The sequence below is a fragment of the Choloepus didactylus genome, chromosome 4 (assembly GCF_015220235.1).
Source record: "Choloepus didactylus isolate mChoDid1 chromosome 4, mChoDid1.pri, whole genome shotgun sequence".
Taxonomy (NCBI): Eukaryota; Metazoa; Chordata; class Mammalia; order Pilosa; family Megalonychidae; genus Choloepus; species Choloepus didactylus.
The window spans coordinates 107,354,774-107,377,087 of record NC_051310.1 but is presented as its reverse complement, the minus strand read 5'-3'; the positions used below and the strand labels follow the sequence as shown (position 1 = coordinate 107,377,087).

General features: G+C 42.1%; 2 protein-coding genes across 2 annotated transcripts in view; one reads left to right on the top strand and one right to left on the bottom strand.

Moving 5' to 3' along the window:
- Positions 1 to 22,314, top strand: part of THSD4 (thrombospondin type 1 domain containing 4) — a 685,670-nt gene that overhangs the window by 10,623 nt on the left and 652,733 nt on the right. Inside the window, exon 2 of the mRNA XM_037833526.1 lies at positions 20,501 to 20,608. Coding sequence (XP_037689454.1) covers positions 20,580 to 20,608 — 29 coding nt within the window. The 5' untranslated portion in view covers positions 20,501 to 20,579. The remainder of the gene's footprint in view (positions 1 to 20,500; positions 20,609 to 22,314) is intronic.
- On the bottom strand, positions 5,086 to 5,292 carry LOC119531820 (phorbol-12-myristate-13-acetate-induced protein 1-like). The gene has a single exon (XM_037833527.1). It carries the CDS (start codon positions 5,290 to 5,292, stop codon positions 5,086 to 5,088), a length of 207 nt encoding a protein of 68 aa, XP_037689455.1.

The following is a 22,314-nucleotide window of genomic DNA, read 5'->3' as shown; positions in this document are numbered from 1 at the left end:
GTTCATATGTCATGAAATAGTATTCTTCTTTTGATGTTTGTTCAACCTTTTAAAAATGTTAAAAAAAAAAAAAAAGAAAAAAAAAAACCAACAGGCAGTGGGCCAGATTTGGTCATGGCCCAGAGTTTGCTCACCCTTGGTCTAGATGACTATAATATTAAACAATTTTTTTTTTTAATTTTAAGAAGAGTGAATGTTAAAATATCCCAGTGATCACCAAAATCACTTATAGACATTTCAGTGCTCATAAAAGTATAGCTTAATTCACAAGTTCTATAAAAAGATTATGGGGCATTTATCACACTGGGTGATGCCAATGTGGACAAATACTCAAACACAATTTATAATTCTTTAAATAGTTATTCTAATGAATTAAAAAATTTAAATCATATTATTTCAAAATTTGGGCATTGGATGAGTGCATTAGTATTGTTATATTACTCTTTTTCATGATTCAAATTGTACACTGTGATATTGTTTACTATTTTACACCAGCCTGGAATCCAGCAACTCTGCCTGACTCCCAGCAGCCTGATGGTGGAGATAAGGAGTGGGGACATTTGGAATTTTTATTGTAAAAGCCACAGAGGGTGCGGAAGGAGCACCCAGGCTTGTGTCTGGCACATGGTGGATGCTGCATAAGCTTTTATTCCCTCCCTTCCCTTTCCTTTCCTCCCCATTCAAAAGTTCTGTATATTTGCTCAGCTCCAAAACACGCTGAGCCTCTTTGAAATTGTTACTTTGGTCCTTTCCACAGGCAATAAAGTCACTAACCTTTTTAAATGGAAACAAAAACAAAGCTTTTAGAAAGCAGAGTATCCCTTCCCGGGTCCCTGGCTTTCCCTCGCTGGAGCAGCAGCGGCCCTGTGCTGAGCCCGCCAGGGCCAGGCCGAGGCCCCAGGCCCGAGGAAGGCCGTCCCGGGGTGCAGACCCGGCTCCCTGGCCAGGAGGGGGCAGCTGGCCTGCAGCTGCTTGCAGTCCACGGCTCCTGGGTGTATCTGGGTTTTAGGGACCCCAATGGCAGGAAAGCCAGGATCCTCTGCAGATGGAAGACCCCAAGCCCCGAAGGTGACTGCCACGCTGTGGTGCTTGGCTCATGGTCCAGTGTTTGCTGTGTGTGTTGGATGGAAGGCCCGTCTTGAGTAGACGTGTGTTTGTGTTGTTTGGGGGTGAGAGCGCGCAACCATGTGTGCTTTCTGGCCTGGGGTCAGGATGTGAAGGGAGGTAGGAACTACACTTGGGTGAGTGAGAGTTTTCATTATGTTGGCGGGGGGTGGAGGGGGGCAGTCTTCCTGTGCATTGGATGCTCTGTGATTTGTTGGCAAGTAGACTTGGAGCCGAGGGCACTAGTGTCGAATCCTGGCTTTGCCACTAGCTGTTGGATCTCACGCAATCCCTGCCGTGTCTCATGGTCACTAACTCTTCATTCCTAAATGAATGATGATAGAGTAGATCATTTCTGAAAGCCCATTTAGCTTAAACTCTCTGTGATTCTAAGTAAGCCAGCCATGTAGGGACAAGGGCAAATAGACATTGTATGGATAATGTCCCCCAAATTGCAGCATCAGAGTATTTAGGATGCGCTTTGTGTGAAATACATGTTTAAATGTCTGCGCAAAAGTGACTGGGGACTTCACCTTTGGGCTGGATTGTTCAAAGTGGTATAATTGTTCATTGATATGACCCTATTCTTGATTTCTGTACATCAAGTGTTTATGTGCTGGGCTTTCAGGAGGTCTGTAAAAAGGACCCTAAATGGTCAGAAGCTATTGTAAGAGAAGTACTGGGAGTATGGCATGGAGGGAAGCACTCATGTGGGGTTCTAGCTGTGCCTTAGAAGATGGGTGAGATTTGGATCTGTGGAGGGGGAGATGTGCAGGTGAAGAGGGAGAAGGGGAAGGAGTGAGGTGTATTTCAGGCACAGGACAGTGGGGACAGTGAGTGACTGGCAGAGAAAGGCAGGCAGGTGAGGAAAGAGGTGGGTGAGATGGGAGCCAGGTTATGGCAAGCCCTGATGTCAGGAAGAGGAAACCAGATGATACAAATGCTGGATAGAGGCCCGGAGACCTGAGTTCCAGTTCCTGCTCTGCTATTTGCCAAGCTGTGACCTTGGACAATGCCCTTTTCCCCCTCTGGACTCAGTTTCCTCATTGGTGATATTCATGGGTTGGAGAAGGTAATTTCTTTCAGCATCCTTTATGGAGCTCCTACCATGTGCAGGCACTGTTTTGGTGCGGGGGGCACTAACAGGTTCATAAGACAGGACTCAGGCCTGGCCTTGGGGGCCTTACTGGTTAGAGGGGAAGACAACGTGAGAAAAAGGATCACTTGGGTAGATTATGGTTGCAAAAGGAAAACTGCAGAGTGCTGTGGGAGTAATTAAAAAGGAACTTTCATTAAATCTGGGGCCTTAGGAAGGCCTTCTTGGGGAAGGAATGTTGAAGCTGAGACTTACAGGAGTCAGTGATAGCCAGGCAAAGAGGAGGGCAAGGAAAGACCATATCTAGCAGAGAGCAGTGTTGTGACAGTCTGGAGTATACAGTATGATGCATGTGAGGAATAGGGAAAAGTCCTGGGTGGCTGGAGGAAGGGCTGCAGGTGACAGCTGGGATCTCATCATGAATGGTCTGTGGGGCTCATTTTATAATTTTGGACTTTATGGACTTTATTTAGAGGAGTGACATGATCGTATTTGGAGTTGCGGTTGTTTGATCAACTTTCGGCAGTCTGTCCTTACTCCCTGCTCTGTCAGTGAAGGAAATTAAGGCTGCTCCCCTCTCTGTCCCCAATGCTACTCTGAACTTCTCACAGCTACACCAACACAATTATGCATTTATGTAGGTGTGTATTTGTTATTGAATAGATAGTATCAACATGTGGTTATAAAAAGTGTTCAAGCCATACAAAAGGATGTACAGTAAAAAGTAAGTTGTGTTGCTATCCTTGTACCCTGGTCTCCCAAATCCTTCCGCAGATATGGCTACTTCTATAATTTTCTTATATGCAAACCCCCCCTTTTAAAAATTTTTTTTTTATTGTGAACTTTAACCTAGATACATAACAGTGACAACTTTCAAACTACGATTTCACAAGTAGTTAGGGGGCAAATCTCAAAGAATGTCATGGGTTACAAATCCACAACTTCAGCCATTTTCATTATTGTAAAATATAACATGCATACAGAAAGGTGTCATCTCTTGATGTACAGCTCAACAAGCAGTTACATAGGTAATTTCAAAAATTCTTATGGGTTACAGTTCCACACTCTCGGTCCCTTCCCTGTTATGCAATAGAAGATATATACAGAACGGTGAAGACCTTCAAGGAAGAATTCATTGAGCACCTATAGAGCAAATCCCAAAGGATGCTACAGGCTACACTTCCACCATGTCATTTACCTCCTTCCAGCCATTCCAACACCCCAGCATCCAAAATATATATGTAATTATATAAAGTTTCAATATTCATAGAGCTTTGTTCAATCTTGTCTTGTTTGCTGCTACCCCTTCCCCTCAATCTCTTTCTCCGTCTTCAGGGGTAACTAGCAGTGAGTATCCTAACTTGTTCATATTGAAAGAGGGTGTTGACAGTATGGGGAGGGGGGCTGTGTCTGATACTTTGTCTTAAAGAGGCTGTTGCCTCTGTTTTTTAGGACTTGTCAGGTATAGGAATACTCTGGTGGATTTAATTTTCTGAAAGATAAAACTTAGTGCATCTTTTATAGAATCTCAGGTGGGACCTAGGTATTTGGGGACTTCTTTAGGTATGGGCATGGCTTATTGTGGCCATTTGGGATGTCTAGCTGGAGCTTGCGTAAGAGTAATCTCCTGGATAGCTTCTCAATTCTATTCGGGATCTCTCAGCCACTGTGACCTCAGCTTGTTGTCTTTCTTTTTTTCCCTCTTTGGTCAAATAATATCCAAATTTATTATTAGGGTGATTCATTCTCCTGGGAGTATGTCCCTTGTCGGGGGAGAGGTTAATGAATTTATTTGCTGAGTTGGGCTTAGAGAAAGGCCACATCTGAGCAACAAAGAGTTTCCCTGGAGGTACCTCTTAGGCATAATTATAGGAGGGCTCAGCCTCCTATTTACAACCCTAAATTTCACAAGAGCAAGCCTAAAGTTGAGTTTGACTTATTAAGTAGTGGGTTCCTAACTTGACTTAATATATATTCTATCCCAAGATAAACAGTTTCTTACATAATCTTCTCTTAGCTGTACAATCATTATCACTCTCAACTTTAAACAATTATTATAACATAATACATCCCAGAGCTCTTACCAGCTGCTAATTATTCATCCCTAGTATTAGTGTAGAGTTGGTAAGATATTCCTATTAAATATAGTCATTAATACATAATGGGTAGTTTTTCCATGCCACTGTTGGTAACCCTCTGCACTAGTGTATTATGCTAGCACTTATTTAGGTTTGTGGTGCTACTTTATGGGTTACTTGCCTTTAAACAACCATTTACAAACATGTTCACCTTCAATGCATAAAAGACCACTTTTTATAGGACGCACATGGACTGTGAGAAAGGGCATTCTACAGATCTTTAGGAATCAACATTCACTATGATGTTCTGTGTTCTCCGAATGAAATATTTACTTTTAACAATATAATATGTATGGACCAGATATTATACATTGTTTTGGAGTTGTCATCCAAAACTAGAGACAAAAATTGAACATATCCTGTATGTTCCCCTACACCTACCTACAGTCTCATCATCTGTCAACTCCTCTTACATTAGGCTGGGCAGCAACCTTCAGCTGAAATACCAGACCAATTCTCTAAGCAAAAAAGAAATGTATAAATATTACTTCCCTATTTTCAAGACTCTCCCATTCTTGCTCTAACACAAGCAAAATGATTTTATAATGTTCTCACATCCCCAAAGAACGATTTCTGGGAAACTTCCAACAGCAATTCATTTTTCAAAATATTCCCTCTTCGTTTACAAGGGCATCCAAAAGCAAGCAACGCGGTCCCTCATGTTCTCTCCTCTAGTTGATGAAATCTGCACCTATGGGGAATCTTCCATTTGAAAAGAGTCCCCTCATTTGTATGTTTCTGAAGCAGTCAGGTTCCTGAGCAAAAGAGTTTGGCTATCAGGTTCAGAAGCTTCTGCCTGAAATTCAGTTTATCTCCAATTCTCCTGAGTTGAGTAGCTTGAAATTCAGTTTGTCTCCATTTCTCTTTGAGTTGAGTAGCACACTCATCCTCGAGTTCTGCTGGAGTCCTCACATGGCTCCACTGTGCATTCTTACGCGCCTTCTTCCTGGTCATCTCTGCCAGCAGCTGCTGCGAACTCTACTGCACACCCAACCTGGGACTCAGTCCCTCAACTCGAGCACCTGGGGCGGATACAGGGCACGCAGGGTGGCCAGGTGCAACTAGGTGACACGGAGCCACAAACCAGACCAAATCAGATCCGCTGAGTGCCCGGGAACCTCCCCCCTCCCCCCTTTTTGAAAAAGTAGCCTACTGTACGTACAGATAAGTGTCTTATCTTTCATTTCCTGTTTTACACTTCTTTGTCTTTCTGACGTACTTCCTGAGCTGTTTCCTTAAATTTATCGTCCATTGAATCCAACTGCTGAGTTTATTTAGGCAATTTTTTTTTTTTTTTTTTTTTTAGTTTTAAGAAGCCTTTATTTTGACTATTCTTTTTACATGGTATTTTGTTCTTGTTTTTTGGATGCAATAGCTCCTGATAATCTTGCTGAGGATACTAATTAAAGGTTTTTTTAATGCTTTTTTATGCTTTCTTCTCTTTCCTACGTTATTAGTTTCCTCTGTGTTTGTTTGTAATGTTTATTTTTTACCTTCCTCTTTCAATATTTGTTTAATGACCCTTGGCTATTCATTCATATTGATAATAAAAAAGCTAATTGTAGATAGATAGAATGATATAACAAATGTGGCAAAATATTAGAAGTTGGTAAGTCTGTGTATCTGTGTAGGGATATATTGGAGTTTTCTGTATTGTTTTTGTATTATTTTTACAACTTTCGTGTAAGTTTGAAATTATTTCAAAATAGAAAGTTTTTAGAATATCATTAAATAAAGGGAACTTTAACTTCTGAGAAGTTGGAGTAGATGCATTTTCCCCTATCCCTCCTGCTAAGTGCAACTAAAACCCAGGATGTTATATATAAAGCAAACATAAGAAGACTGCAGAGTAAAGAGAAGAAGAGGCTATCTGAGAGATAATACAAAGGAAGAGTTGGAGTTGGCAGGAGATTGGAGCCCAAGCCCATGGGAGGGGGTGTCACAGAAGCCCAGGTAAGCTTTGAGCTTTATTCATGGGAAGGATGGCGTGGCCACCGCTGAAGAAGGAAAGCTAGCAGAAAGAGGGCTTGGCATGGAGCTGGTGGCTGGGTCTTTTCATTCATCTTGGGTGGGCTGTCAGCAGGAGGAAACTGGAATACAGGAAAGAAGTCAGAATGAGAGGTAGGTCTTGAGATGTTGGCTTTTTGAGACTTCAGCATGAGATAATAATCAAAGATGTCAGAGCGTAAGAGTACTTGCCCAGAGTATGTGGCTCTTAGTGGGAACTGTATTAGTCTTGAAAGTTTTCTAGTCCTGGCTTGGGTCATGGGAAGAGCCAACCAGGCAAACAGAAGAGATGGGAAGAAAGCAGCTTAGTGTGGCTTCACAGCCATCGATGATGGAATTTACGAAGGACGGTATGGTGATGGCTTTATTCTTAGACAATCAATTGCCTTTTCTTGTCCTCTTTGACCTCTAGGTGAACTTTGACTCCAGTGACTTTACTCTCTTGGTTTACTTGAAAATATTTCCTAATTCATGTGATAACTGTGTGTTTCGCATTATCATAATCTTTTAATCACCGCATCCGATTTCAGCTTTACCTAATACTAATCCATCACAGGATCCTGTCAAGGAAGTAAGACTGTTTAGCTAGGTTTCTGCTTCCTTTTGTAAGGACACACTAAGCATTTGCATTGCACAGCAGTGATTGCTACAAATCATTGGCTTGATTTCCAGTGCTTAAAAAATAACTATATAACTCAAATGTCAACTCAGATGTCAATGCAGAAGCCCCAAGAGCAGAGTGGGAACAGGCAAATCCTTTCCCCTGATGTGCAGAAGCACCCAGGCTGGCTGATTTATGGTTGCCGAAGCACACAGAGCTGGGATGAGTTTCGTGTGGGCAGATACATGGGGTTACTGGGAAAATATTCTGGCCCCAAGGTCACAGTCATCCTGGAGTGAAAAGGGCAGAGTAAACCGCACGCATACATCCCCCTGGCTGGGACCCAGGCTGCAGCTGCCTGCTGGACACCAGGTACGTGTGAGCATGAGCAACTCTCTAGAAATGTGTGTGTGTGTGTGTGTGTGTGTGTGTGTGTGTGTGTATTTATATTACTACAGAAGTTGTAGCTTTACGGAAAGATCATGCATGAAATACAGAGTTCCCATGTAGTACCCTATCATTAGCACCTTGCATTAGTGCGCTACATTTGTTGTAACTAATGAAAGAACATTTTTATAATTTTACTGTTAACTGTAGTCCATGATTTACTTCAGGGTTCACTGTGTTGTCTAGTACTATGGATTTCTTTTTAAAAATTTTATTCTAATTACATATTTACAACCTAAAAATTTCCCTTTTAACCACATTCATAAATTTATTTTTGGTACTGTTAATTATGTTCACAATGTTGCTACCATCACCACTGTCTGTTACCAAAACTTTTCCATCGTCCCAAACAGAAACTCTGTACCAATTAATTATTACCTCCCCATTCCCTAGCCCCGTCCCAGTCTTGATAACCTATAGTCTAGTTTCTGACTCTGTGAATTTGCTTATTCTAATTATCTCATATCAATGGGATCATACAATATTTGTCCTTTTGTGACTGGCTTATTTCACTCAACATGATGTCTTCAAGGTTCATCCGTGTTGTCACAGGCGTCAGAACTACTTTCCTTTTTATGGCTGAACAATATTCCATCGTGGGTATATACAGCATTTTGTTGATTCATGACACTTGTGTTGCTTCCATATTTTGGCAATTATGAGTAATGCCACTGTGAACATTGGTGTGCAAATATCTGTTCAAGTTTCTGCTTTCAATTCTTTTGGATATATACCTAGAAGTGGGATTACCAGGTCATATGGTAATTCTATGTTTAATCTTCTGAGGAACCACTAAACCGTCTTCCACAGTGGCTGCACCATTTTACGTTCCCACCAACAATGAATGTTCCTATTTTTCCATGCCCTCTCTCACACTTATCATTTTCCATGTTTTAACAGTGGCCATTCTAGTGGGTGTGAAATGGTATCTCATTGTGGTTTTGACTTGCATTTCCCTAATGTCTAATGTTACTGAGGATCTTTTCTTGTGCTTTTTGTCCATTTGCCTACTTTCTTTGGTGAAATGTCTATTCAAGTCTTTTGCCCATTTTAAAATTGGGTTGTTTGTCTGTTTGTTGTTGAGTTATAGAATTTCTTTATATAGTTTGGATATTAAACCCTTATCAGATATGTGGTTTCCAAGTATTTTCTCCCAATGTGTAGGCTATCTTTTTACTTTCATGACAAGTCCTTTGATGCACAAATTTTTTTTTAAGTTTGAAGAAGCACCATATATCTATTTTTTCTTTTGTTGCTCTTGCTTTTGGAATAAAGTCTAAGAAACCATTGCCTTACAGAAGGTCCTAAATGTGTTTCCCTGTGTTTTCTTCTAGGAGTTTTGTATATGTAGGTCTTTGGTCCATTGTGAATTGATTTTGTATATGGTGTGAGGGGTCTGGAAATACATATTTGATGAAGGGTGATAGATGACCTGAGAGGCAGTTTAATATAGTGCTGAGAAAAGCCATAGTTCAATAAATCAGGCCAACCTTGGTTCACATCATGCTGCTGCCACTTGCTAGCTGGGTGATTTGGGGTATATGATTTCTCTTCTCTGGGCTTCAGTTTTCTCTGTAAAATGGAGATAGTAATAATATCTACCTCATAGGGTTGCCTTGAGAATTAATCAAAATAATGCTTGTAAAGTGTTTAGTGCAGCCTGTCACTTATTATACACTTAATAAATATAATTTTTAAGCTCTCTAGTCCTAGCTTTGTCTCCAATTAGCTATGATACTTAGTACCAGACATCTTATTTCTTTGAGTATCAATTTATTCATCTGTGACCCACCTATTACCAAATAATGAAATTGGGGCATTGGGTTTCAGTCTCTTGGTTTCTTTGTGCTTTGTGATTCTGTGATGAGATGTCATATCAGAAAAATCACAAAGGAAATAACTGATACATCTGAAGTCATAAAATAAAAACTTATTTACATAAAAATTACAAACAAAATTAAAAGAAAAAATCATACTGAAAAAAAAAAGTCCTGAATCTGGCAAAGTAAAGATTAACATCCTTAATATAGAAAGAGCCCTTAAAAATCCATTCAAACCTTATGAACCCTATAGAAAAATGGGTATAACTGGTTGCAGAAAAGTCACAGAAGAGCCAATATACACGGCCAATAAAAATGAAATCTCTTCCAACGTTAGCCATAATTGAAGGCGTACATATTAAAATGACTTGGCATATTTTTGCCTGTCATGACAAACGCTGGCTAGATGTCACAATGAAAATTCGGGGAAAGCTGGACCATACTTCCCAGTCTCCCTTGCTGCAAAGAATGGCCATATGGGTGAGTTGAGTAATGGAATGTGAATGGCAGTGACTTAAGCCACCTCTGTAAGGCCACTAACCCAACCCTCCGTGCTTTCCCTTTGTGGACTGCGTGGAGAAAACCCAGCCGAGGACTCTGACATTGGTGGGGCCACCAGATGGAAGTAGACTGGGTCCCTGGATGCCTGCAGGACTGTGTGGAGTAGAACTCCCCTCCCTGCTCACCTCAGACAGAGACTTGAGCATAATCCCTTTTATCGTGTTAGATGACTGAGAATTTGGGTGTGGTTTGTTGCAGCCGTGTGCATACCCTAACTATTCACCTATCAGATTAGGAAAGATTATAATGATGATCATATTCAACAGTGGAAAATGTGTTTATTTTATCCATTAGTGAGATTTTAGGTTGATGCATCCTTTTGGAAAATAGTCCCTATGTGTGAAAAACCTTACATAGTCAGAACTTCAGGCTTAGCGATTCCATTTTGGGAATTTGTTCTGAGGAACTAAGCTGAGAAACAGATAAAGATTTTCTACAAAGATGTTCATCACTGATTCCAGCAATCAGGGAACATTATTAGATACATTATTGTGCATGCATGAAGTGGGCTGTTACAAGAGGTTAAAAATATTTTTGAATAGTATGAATGAGATGCTTATGATTTCAAGTTAAAATAGACTGCAAAACTGTATAGATGATTCTACTTTTACAAAAATATGTAAAATATGCATAGTATGTGTAAGCATTATGCATAGAAACAAGGCAAGAAGGAAGAACAGAAAGTTTTAATACTGGTTAACTTGGATTGTGAAGTTGTGAGTAATTATGGCTTCCCTCTTTATATTCTTCTGTAGTTTTCCAATTTTTCTCAATAAACATGAATAATTTTATAGATTCTTTTGTGCTAAAAGAATACCGCATGTTCCACCAGCCCTGAAGTCTCCCCCAGATTATTTTGTGGGTGAATGTGGTACTTGCTCTGCATGAGTTTGTCCTTTTAGTGTTAGGGGTGTTTACGTGGCATGCCCTCCTTCCCTGTTGAATGAACCTCTTTGTGTGTGTGTGTATACACGTGTGCACATGCACAGATGTACTTAGGTGCTTGCCAGGGTGGCAAGAGGCCACTTGTAGGTAGTGGGCCCTGGGCCTTGTATCAGAAAGAAGGGGAGGTGGTTGCTCAGCCTGAGCCAAAGCCGCCTTTCGTCCCATGGTCACCTGCCCTTGGGCAAGACAGCTGGATGGTACATCATCTTGGAGACAGGCCAGGGCAGTGCCTCAGAAGAGCTGCAGTTCCCATTGCAGAGCTCAGCTGTGGTAGTCTGATCTTTTTGCTTTGATAATTACAACCCAGGGTTTATGAACTGCTCTTGGCAGAGAATGCCAGGGAGAGGGTGAGTCTGAGTGTGGAAGAAGGCTGGAATCTGTCTTTAGGTGTTTCTGATTCCAAAGTGAGGAGGCCTGCTTCCCTTTACAGCTGTGCTTCAGGAGTGGGGTGGAGAAGGCCGTCCATGGTGTTAATTTTGGACGTGCTCAGCAGTTACTACTGAAGAGTCTAGTTGCTGTTCAGATCCCAGCTGTGTTAACACCACCTTGGAAGCTCAGTAGGATCATGCTTGGAAGAGAAGGTCTCCAAATGAGGCTGGCCTTGATTGCCGATGGATGTTAAGTTGTTTCTGTCGTCATTGAACACCTACTGGGCCCCATGTGCCATTCTAGGCACCAAGTATATGAAAAGTAAGTCTTTGAGGAAGCTATCGCATGTTATGGAGGAGAAAGATGGCACAACTCCTAGCTGTGACAATCGCTTGATGGGAGTACTTAGTTCTGCATAAGAGACTTACACAGTAGTAAAGAAATTTGACCAGGTTTATCAAGTGCTGTAAATCAAATGGAAGAGGAAGTACTCATACTCCAAATGCATTTTCCCCTCTTGATCTGCAACATCACATCATCTGAAATTGAAAAGGCAACTTTGTAGAGAAGCAGAAACAAATGACTTGTTTATTTTAAATATCTCGCCTGCCTGATATTTCTGCCCTTTCATTTTTTCCTTAGTTACCTGGTGTGCCAGTTTGAATGTATTATGTCCCCTCAAAATGCCATTATTTTTGATGCAATCTTGTGTGGGCAGGTGTATTGGTATTGATTAGATTGTAATTCTTTGAGTGTTTCCATGGAGATGTGACCTACCCAACTGTAGGTGATAACTCTGATTGGATAATTTACATGGAGGCGTGGGCCCACCCATGCAGTGTGGGCCTTGATTAGTTTACTGGAGTACTATATAAGCTCAGACAGAAGGAGCAAGTTTGCTACAGCTAAGAGGGACACATTGAAGAACCCATAGGACCTGAGAGAGGAGCTGCAGCTTACAGAGACATTTTGGAGACGGCCTTTGAATGCAGGCTTTTGCTCCGGAGAAGCTAAGGAAGGACAAACACCCCAAGAACAACTAAAAGTGACATTTTTGAGGAGCTTTCTCCTGGGAGAAAGCCTTTTTGAAACCAGAACTCTGGAGCAGATGCCAGCCACGTGCCTTCCCAGCTAACAGAGGTTTTCCGGACACCATTGGCCATCCTCCAGTGAAGGTACCCGATTGTTGACACCTTATCTTGGACACTTTATGGCCTTGAGACTATAACTTTGTAACCAAATAAAACCCCTTTATAAAAGCCAATCCATTTCTGGTGTTTTGCAAAAATGCAGCATTAGCAAACTGGAACACCTGGGAAATATTATTTCAGACTAGAAACAGATATAAAACACTAACAATGACAAAAATGATGCATTTTGCATTGAAATCCTTCACTAATGTGTGCTGATTACCTAATTTCTCCAGATGAAGGAGCCAGGTGTTTTCTTTAACAGGTAATAACAAAACCAACTGTAATATGTGAAAATATGCCATTTTATTTAGATGTACTCACATACCTTGTAATCCACCCAAAGTAAACAATCAGCGGCTCACAGTATCATCATACAGTTGTGCATTCATTGTCACAATCAATTTTCAAATGTTTTCATTACTCCAAAATAAAGGCAAAATATAAAAAAAGAACACCCAAACCATCCCATACTTCTTATACCCCCCTATTATTTATGTATTTTTGTCATTATTTTATTATTCATCTGCCTACACATTGGTTAAAGGGTGTGTCAATCACCAGGTTTTCACTATAACGCAGTCACTTTTATATAGATAAGAGCTATATAGTTATGCAATTATCATCAAGAATCAAGTCTACTGATTACCACTCAACAGTTTCAGATATTTCCTTCCATTCTAATACACTAGAAACTAAAAAGGAATATCTATATAATGTGTAAAAATAAGCTCCAGTTTGACCGCTCAACTCCATTTGAAATCTCTCAGCCACTGAAACATTATTTTGCTTCATTTCTTTTACCCCTTTTGGTCAAGAAGGCTTTCTCAATCCCATTATGCCAGGGCCAAGCTAATCCCTGGGAGTCATGTCCCTTATTGCCAGGGAGATTTACACCCCTGGGAGTCATGCCCCACATTGTGGGGCCGGTAGTGAGTTCACCTGCAGAGTTGGCTGAGAGAGAGGACACATCTGAGCAACAAAAGAGGTTCTCTGGGGGTGACTCTTAGGCTTAATCATAAGTAGGCTTAGCTGCTTCTTTGCAGGAATAAGTTTCGTAAGGGGAAGCCCGAAGATCAAGAGCTTGACTTACTAAATTGGGATTCCCTTAAGGCTTGCTGGAATATCAGGAATTCCCCAGGTGAGGAAGTTTACTATTTCCACATTTTCCCCCAGTCCCTTGAGGGGGCTCTGCAAATACCTTTTTTATTTCCTGCCCAAAATACCCCGGGGTGCATTGGGGTATCATATTAACCTGTACAGAATAACAAGGTCTCATTCCGTATTCTAGGTTTCATGTAATTATGTTGTTTAAATAAACTGACCATACAGGTTATATTAGAAAGCATGCTATAGAGAATATAAATTCTGTACCAAATGAACACTTCTTAAATAATAATCAAAAGTCAGGTATAGATGTGACTGCTGTAAGAGCTTATAGTCTTCATACCTTTACAACAGCCTCATTGAACCCTTGCCCAATCTCGGTTCACATTCTATCCCCTGGTACCCATGCTTTCAAATTCTTCAATTCTCAGCATTAGCTCATTATAGTAATTTTATATTAGTGAGACCTTACAATATTTATTCTTTCATTTCTGACTTATTTCATTCAACATAATGTCCTCAAAATTCAGTCACCTCGTTGTGCGCCTCACAACTTCATTCCTTCTTGCAGCTGCTCAATATTCCGTTGTGTGTATATACCACACCTGTTGATGTACCCTTAGGCCGCCTCCATCCATTGCAAATTGTGGCTACTGGTGCCACAAACACCAGTGTGCTAATGCCTATTCACATCCAAGCATATATATACCAAGTAACGGAGGTTGTAGGACCATATAGGAACCCTATACTTAGCTTCCTGTGGAACTGCCACACTGCCCTTCAGAGGGGCTGCACTGTTCTACTTCCTTACCTGCAGTGAATAGGTGCATTTCTCTCTCCACATCTTCTCCAGCACTTGTATCTTTGTTAATTTTTTAAACAGTTTTATTTGCACACCATGCAATCCATCCTGAGTGATCAATAAATAGCTCCTGGTATAATCACATAATTATGCTTTCACCACCGCAGTCTATGTGAGAACATTTCCATTTCTTCCACAAAAAAAAGAGAAGAGGAAAAAAAACAAAAAAAAAAAGGACAAAGATTAAAGAATAAAATAAGATAAAATAAAAAAGGAGAAACAACAACAACCACAGCAAGAATCCCATACCTCTGCCTTCTATCCCCCTCTGTTGACATTAGCCTTGGTGTATTGCCTGTGTTACAATTAATGGAAGAATATTATAATGTTATTGTTAACTACAGACCCTAGTTTTGGTTGATTGTATTTTTTTCCCATTTACCATCCCATTTTCAACACCTTGCAATGTTGACATTCACTTGTTCTCCTTCATGTAAAAACTTTCTTATATTTCTATGTTGAATCACCATCACTGTCCACTCTAGTTTTTGCTAAGTTATACAGTGGCCAGGGAGTTTTAGTGGATTTTCTCAATGTTTTCTTCTAATTCAGGTTCTGTGGGTTCCTTGTTGCTCTGGGTAAGCCAGCCAATGAGCACTGTCTGTGGAAGGGAATGAGTTCTGTGGGTGAGTTTGAAAATGATAGGAAAAGAAGGATGGGGGCTGCTAGGACATGGGACTAAAGATGATGAGCCAATGGTGTATTGGGGGAATATCCCTCTGGCTGTCCTCAGAGCATCAGGAAGAGACTGGAAGTGTGAGCAGGCCTGGGGCTCCAAGGTCAGCTTCCCTAGATGCCTTGGGGCCTGGGGCAGGATTTCCTGAAAGGGCTGTGGCGACTGATGTCCCCGGAGGGCTGGGAGGGTTGGACTCCCTGGAGGCAGGGCAAGCACTGGGAGGGTTTGCACCCTCATTCTGTTCCATCTGTAGACAGTTACTGAGCACCACAAGGATCTTATGGAGAGAAATTAGACTTGAGGCCTGCTTTCTAAGAGGTAAAAGTATTAGAAACACATACATTCCTTCCTTCATTCATCCACTGATCCGTCAAACTTTATTGCATCCCACCCCATACCAGGCATTGTCCTCTCCCAGGACACCTGTGCAGTACACGCCAACCCTTGGCTGGAATTCGCTCATTTATCCAGTCGTTCATATATTTACTGAGTGTCCAGCAATGCGAGAGTCTGCTAGGTGGGAGAAAGTGAGTCTAATAGAGTGAAAAGAGCATGGATCCCCGCAGTCTGTGTTCAATTCCCAGCCCTGCCCTCAACTCGCTGTGTTGCCCCAGAGGATTAAATAACATGATCTATATCCTATATCAGGTGCTTAATAAAAATTGCTTCCTGACCCTTCTTCCACTTCCCTAATAATGGAAGACAAAGGTATATTGGATTCACGCTGCTATTGGGAGCACACTGCTATTGGGAGCACTCTTTGTGGTACTTTTGTCCACAAACAATCAGAGTTCCAGGTTGGGGGTGGTAAGTACCACTGCAAACAGTCAGTTTGTGGAGGCGGCAGGGGCTGGAGAGCCTGCTGCTGGTGGTGGAGGCAGAGCAGTTGGCTTCCAGGCACCCAGACTACCCAGACCCTCGGGGGGCAGCTTTTGCGGTGGGACAGGGGTGCTGAGACCTTGTCCTCATCACATGCTACTGGGTATTGGATTTGGGTCTGGAACTACTTCCTTCTAAAATCTCTGGTCCTTCTTGGGCTGATGAGTCACTTCGTCTCCCCCAGGGCTTGGAGCTTTTGTTTGTCTGGGTGGTCGCTCTGCAGTGCAGGAGATCCGGAGACAGAGCGTGTGTGGCCTGGGATGGGGGAGGTGGGGATGTGGGGGACCCAGCCTGGGGAGACTGCTCAGATTCTTGTCTTGTGCAGTACAGGCGGAAGTCAGATGAGTTTGATCAATCCATGATTGAGGAGAAGGGGTGGGAAAGATCCTCAGAGGTGAGCCGGTGGGGTAAGAGGCAGCAGAGCAGTGTAGTTGTTCAGGGCTCAGTGACGTCTTCTGTTTTGGGGGTTATTTTCTGCCCTGAGTTAGAACCACTGGAGCCCCTCTTTCTGTCCTCACCTTGCTGAGTCCTGGAGGCTCCCCTGCCACTCCCTCCCCCTGTGTGGGGACAGTGACTTTGGCTTGAACTAAACCAGGGGGCTTGTTCAGCTTTCCTGTAGGAGCTTTGTGGAGTGGAGAGAAGGTGGGGCCTCCATGCCCCAGGGAGCAAATGTTCTAACAGAAGCTAGATTGTTCCATTTTTCATTCAGCATCAAGAAAGGTTGTAAATCAACAGAAGCTAACCTCGAAAGGTGGACTCAGTTCAAGAGATAGCGTGCTTACTCCATCCGCTCCACACACTGTTGCCAAATGTGTTTTTTGCGAACCTCATTTTCATCAGGTCCCTCCGTACTCCAGAACCTACCAGGGCTCTTTTCTTGCCCATCTCATCAAACTTCTCCTGGTCCACCTTTCAGGGCCTTGGTGCTGCAGTGCCCTCACAATTTTATTGCCTGAAATCACAGAGTCCTCTGCTGCCTTCTGGTTTTCCAGAATGTGTGATAAACTCTGCTATTTTCTCTTTCGTTCTTTTTCTATTTTGTTAAAAAAAAAATGCTGGTCATGACCCACAAAATTGATTTCATGAGAGAAGAATGGGTCATGACTTGCAGTTTGCAAAGCAGACCTGATTTAACAATGTATTAATCATGAAAGCCCAAGCCAATGACAGGAGAATGGCAGGGCCAGTACTTCTGCTCCCAGTACAGACTCACCAGCTGTATCATGAGATAAAACTGTGACAAGAAGTTGGCCAAAAAATATGCTATTGTAGTGGCCTTCAAATGTTTTTTTGATTGCACACCCCATCGGTTAAAAAAAAGCACTTGAGAGTGCAACCCCAATATATGTTTGGCTATTTAATTTATTTACATATCAATGTATTGTGCAACCACATAAAACTTACATCCAAAATACAAAATTTTAAAGTATGAGATAAAGATGAGGAAACCATATTTTAAAATGACATGCTAACCACAATGGCTTCATTCTGTTACCAGCAAGCGTGTGAAGGCGTAATATACAACTTGTTGTGTGATATCCTATTATCTTGATAACTTACGATGCTTTTCTGATCCACTTTAGACAGTTGCCCCACTCTCCACATCACACCCTCTTCTTTCAACATTGCCCTTCATTTCCTGACAAAACCAAAAAAGCTACAATGGCGCTTGCTGCTATGTTCATCCATCAGAGACCTGGGGCCGGGGCGGGGGCAGGAGGCGTATTCTGGGGATTTTACCTCTAAGTACGGAGTCGGCTCTTCCCATGCTCTCCTTCCTTCATCTGGTTCCCCCCACTCTGCTTCCTTCCAATTCCTGGGCCCTGCCTTCCGCCTTTATCCCTGGAATCCCTCTCCCTGAGATGCTCTCTGCCGCATCTCTACCTGGCCAACTCCTACTCAGCCCCAGCAAAAAAGTCACTTCCTCCGAGGAGCCTTCTTGGACCACTGCCCAGTACACTTTCTGAGGCAATGGGGACTTACTTTCAGGGCTCTTATCACAATCATATTTGTATACTTACTTAGTTTTAGTTTGTTTCAAATGTAGTCCTCTGGCATCTAAATTGTAAGTCCTTAAGGGGCGGGTCCACGCCTCTTTTGTTTGTATGTGTGTCGAGCCCCCAGGCCATGCAGAGTCTCAATAAATATTTAATACAGCAACCTCTGAGGTCTTTATAAATAGTATCCCCATCTTACAGATGACGAAATGGAAAGACAGGAAGGTTCACTGCCAAACGTCACCCAGCTAATAACTGGGAAGGCTGGCCTCAGACCCAGTCTTTGAGATGACAGTGTGCGCTTTCTTGTCAACTATTCTAGGTGGTTCATTTGGGACCCGCATAGGCTGTAGCCTGGTTTTAAGTCCCACCTTCCTTGCTGGTGCCAGATCAGCCCTCTACAGTGACATCCCTTCTCTTGAACTAGCTAGTTTTGTGCTTTGGACCTGTATGTAACTAATGCTGCTTCCTTGTGTTGTTTTGGATAATGACATCTTTTCCCTGACAATTCCATGTCTCTAAATCTTATCCACCTCAGCTAGATTGCAAAAGCGAGACCCTGCATTGACTCATCCTTTTCTTGAATTCTGTAGTGCCTTGGAGATGACCTGAACACACCACATAGTGAGTAAATATTTATTGATTAGCTGATCATTATCAGGAGCCTGGCAAGGACTTCATCTGACTCCCAAGTTAAATCCCTTTTTTTCTCCTCCCAAGATAAATTCCTTTTTTTTCTCCTCTTGTTTGCTCCCCAGCCAAGAGCAAGATCCTGCCTTAGATTCAGGAGGGTTTTAGCCATTCCAGTTTGCACGTGTTGGCCGTCTTCCTGGTGAATCTCAGTGTAACTTCTGACTGAGAGCCAAAAATTTAAGGGTGTTCAATACCATAAGTAATTTCATGAGTTCTGATGGCTAATTAGGGGTGATTACAGTTAAGAGGCTTTACTTCCTTAATAACCCCCCAAAAGGGCTGGTGGTAACTTTTAATGTCTTGATTTCCCGCCCCCCCCCCCCGCCCCCGGCAAATGGAATTTTCTGATTCTCATGACTGTCTTCTCTTAAGTCCCTATAATTTATCTCCTTCCACCCTTCCTAGCGAGAACAAAGTTTGAAGCTTTTGTTTTTTGTGCCCAAGACACAGAATGCACATTTAATAGAAATAAAGACACGCAACTCCTGGAAGCACACACTGTGATCCCATGGGGGCTCAGCCCCGGTGGCCTCATGGGGAGACCCCAGGCCAGGCCTGGGGAACCCAGATCGTACCCCCAGGGTGGCTCCATCCCCCCCCCCCCCCGCCCGAGACACGTGTCTGCAGGAGGGCTGTTCTGTGAATTCTTTTGACAATGTGTCTCTGGAAAGTACCAGTAAAAGAAGCTACCCCATGGCTGTGGAGGACCCTGGCTCCTGAGGTTCCCTGGGACCCCTGCCCACCAGGGAAAACTTCGGAAACCATGATCTTGGCCATCTCTGCCTTTGTTACAGAGGACCCTAGGCACAGCTGGAACCCTCACTTCCTTTATTTGCCTTTCCCTGTGAGGAGATGCCAGGGAAGAGGAGGCTGGACCGTGGCCTGTTTTCCTCCCAAGTTCATCACACTCCAGCCAAACCTCCCACCCCAGGCATTCGTTCTAATGCTGTTTATAACTTGTTTTTGCAACTTTTGGCTTGTTTGATGATGCTTAGATATTCTCTTAGTGCGGGCTTCTGAGCAGTGTAGGTGAGGGGTTTACCTCCCATTTTTACTGTGATGACACATTTTTCATGTTCCTTTACCTCTTCCTGTGTCAGTATCACCAGAGCTACCATTTATTGAGCGTCGCTATGTGCCAGGCCCTGGGCTAAGCATATTACATCCACCACCTCCTTTATTTTTCAGAACAACCTGCAGTGGGTTTTTTTAGGCAGTCTTTTTTCTTTTTCTTCTTTTTTTTTTTAACAGTTTTATTGAGATATAATTCACATACCATACATTTCCCCACTTGAAGTGTACACTTCAGTGGTTTTTGGTGTGTCCACAAGACTGTGCAGTTGTCATCACAATCTGATTTTAGAACAGAAGGAAACCCCACCCCTCCCCACCCCCCAGTCCCTGGCAACTACTAATATACTTTCTGTCTCTATAGATTTGCCTATTCTGGACATTTCCTATAAATGGAATTGTACAATATGTGGGTGTTTTGTGACTGACTTCTTCCACTTAGTATGATGTTTTCAAGGTTCATTCATGTTTAGCATTTTTCAATATTTCGTACCTTGTTATTGTTTGGTAGTATTTTTTTTTTTTACCTCTCCTCTGTAGTTGTGGAAATCAAGGCACAGAGATGAAAGGATGATCCTGTAGTCAGGTAGCGAGTAATGGAGGTGGATTTCTAGTGCAGTTTGCCTAAATCTAGCTGTAATGTTAGCCTGAAGCATGAGGTCTTCATACTGGTAGTGTTCTCCTGAACGTCTTCTGTGCAGCAGACACTGTGCTATGTTCTGTAAATTTACTACCTCATGTTCAAGCATAATCACATTTCCGTTGGTAAATCCATAAGCATTTACTAAGCAGTGGCATTTTTAAAAAATGCCTTCCCTTTGTCCTCTTCTAGTTTCAGTGCCTGCTTACGCTCCTCAGGAACTGTCAACACTGCTTTAGTCTCTAGAATCTTCCTAAGCAGATGATGCTAAAAATAACACTGTTGTTCTTTCTGTAGGAGTTGAACACCGTTCCCACCTGCGGAAAACTGGCCACATCTCTGAGGAGCCCTTGCTTTCCCCTGGACCCCCAGCATCATGTTACCCCATTTCATGGGGTCTGTCAGGTAGGAAACTTTTAAGTAAAGAAAATGGGAGAGTGAGAAATACAAAATGTGAGTTTTACTATGTTGTTTCTTATAGTAAATGGCCTTAAAGGTCTGCATGTCCCTGATATTTTTGATAGAACAGGTACTCATGTGTGATAGTTTGATATCCACAAAGCCCTCTGAGGCCTGGGGAGCTGTGGTCAGACCCAGGCAGCTTGGGTTCCGAGCTGTGCCCTGCTATTTGCTGGCAGATCTGCTCTAGGCCTCAGGGTTTTCTTTTTTTTTTTTTTTTTTTTTTAAATAAAAGTGTGCCAAGATTAGTGAATATTTACCATGGTTGTGCAATAGAATTACCTGAAGAGCTTTAAAAATATACTGCTCCCCGGCCCTATCCCCACAGATTTTCACTTAATTATTCTGCTATTTTTAAAAGGTGACTTCTTTTGTCCCTTCTGCTCAAAATGTCTGTGATTTTCTCCTGTATTTTTCATTTCATCCTTATGTTAACCGTGTGAGGTAAGTAGAGCAGGTACTACTACCCCTACTTTGCAGATCAGAAAACCAAGGCTCTGAGAGCTTAAATCACAGGTGCAAGTTTCCTTCATGTAGCAGAGTCAGGATCAGAGCTCAGAGCATTTGAACTGCAGTGTCTGTTACTGGTATTGTTTGCAAACTTTTCTTTTTCAAGTTGACAGAACTATTTTTAAAATTTTTCAATCAAAATCCCATGTCAAAGCCCAAATATAAAGAATAGATGTCGGTTTTTGATAATATGAATTTATTTTAGAAGTTCGAATTTATAATATTTATACATTATGAGGACAATGAGCCTGTTCTGATAAACACCAAAATTTGAAATCAGTATTTATGGATGATGCTTATACGTTAGCCTTAGCATCTGGTTCTATTTTTGTACTTTGATTTAGTTTGCATAGAATTAAGAGAATTCTGATCCATACATGTAAGTACTTGCAAATGGTACCAGTTATTCAGTAATGCTCATCTTGCAATTTTAGGATACTCTCTAAATAAATTGATTCAGAATTTGTAAAGAGAAGAAGAAAGAATTTTTTGTTACAAAGTCAAATCACTGAAAAGTATTGTTTTTTTTTTTTTTCCCCAGAACTGTAAGTTAGCTCTGTGCCAGTTTAAATGTATTATGTCCCCCCAAATGCCATTATCTTTGATGCAGTCTTGTGTGGTCAAACATATTAGCGTTGATTAGATTATAATTCTTTGATTGTTTCCATGGAGATGCGACCCACCCAACTGTAGGTGATAGCTCTGATTAGATAATTTCCATGGAGGTGTGGCCCTGCCCATTCAGTGTGGGTCCTGATTAGTTTACCAGAGCACTGTATAAGCTCAGACAGAAGGAGCAAGCTTGCTACAGCCAAGAGGGACACTTTGAAGAGCATGCAGGAGCTGAGAGAGGAGCTGCAGCTTACAGAGACATTTTGGAGATGGCCTTTGATAGCAGACTTTTGCTCTGGAGAAGCTAAGAGAGGACAAACGCCCCAAGAGCAACTAAGAGTGACATTTTTGAGGAGCTGCAGCCTAGAGAGGAACATCCTGGGAGAAAGCCATTTTGAATCCAGAACTCCGGAGCAAATGCCGGCCACATGCCTTCCCAGCTAACAGAGGTTTTCCAAATGCCAAAAGCCCTTCTCCAGTGAAGCTACCCAATTGTTGATGCGTTACCTTGGACACTTTATGGCCTTATG

What these genes read in the sequence shown, in the direction of transcription:
- LOC119531820 (XM_037833527.1), bottom strand. Translation starts at nt 5,292, where the DNA reads ATGACCAGGAAGAAGGCGCGTAAGAATGCACAGTGGAGCCATGTGAGG.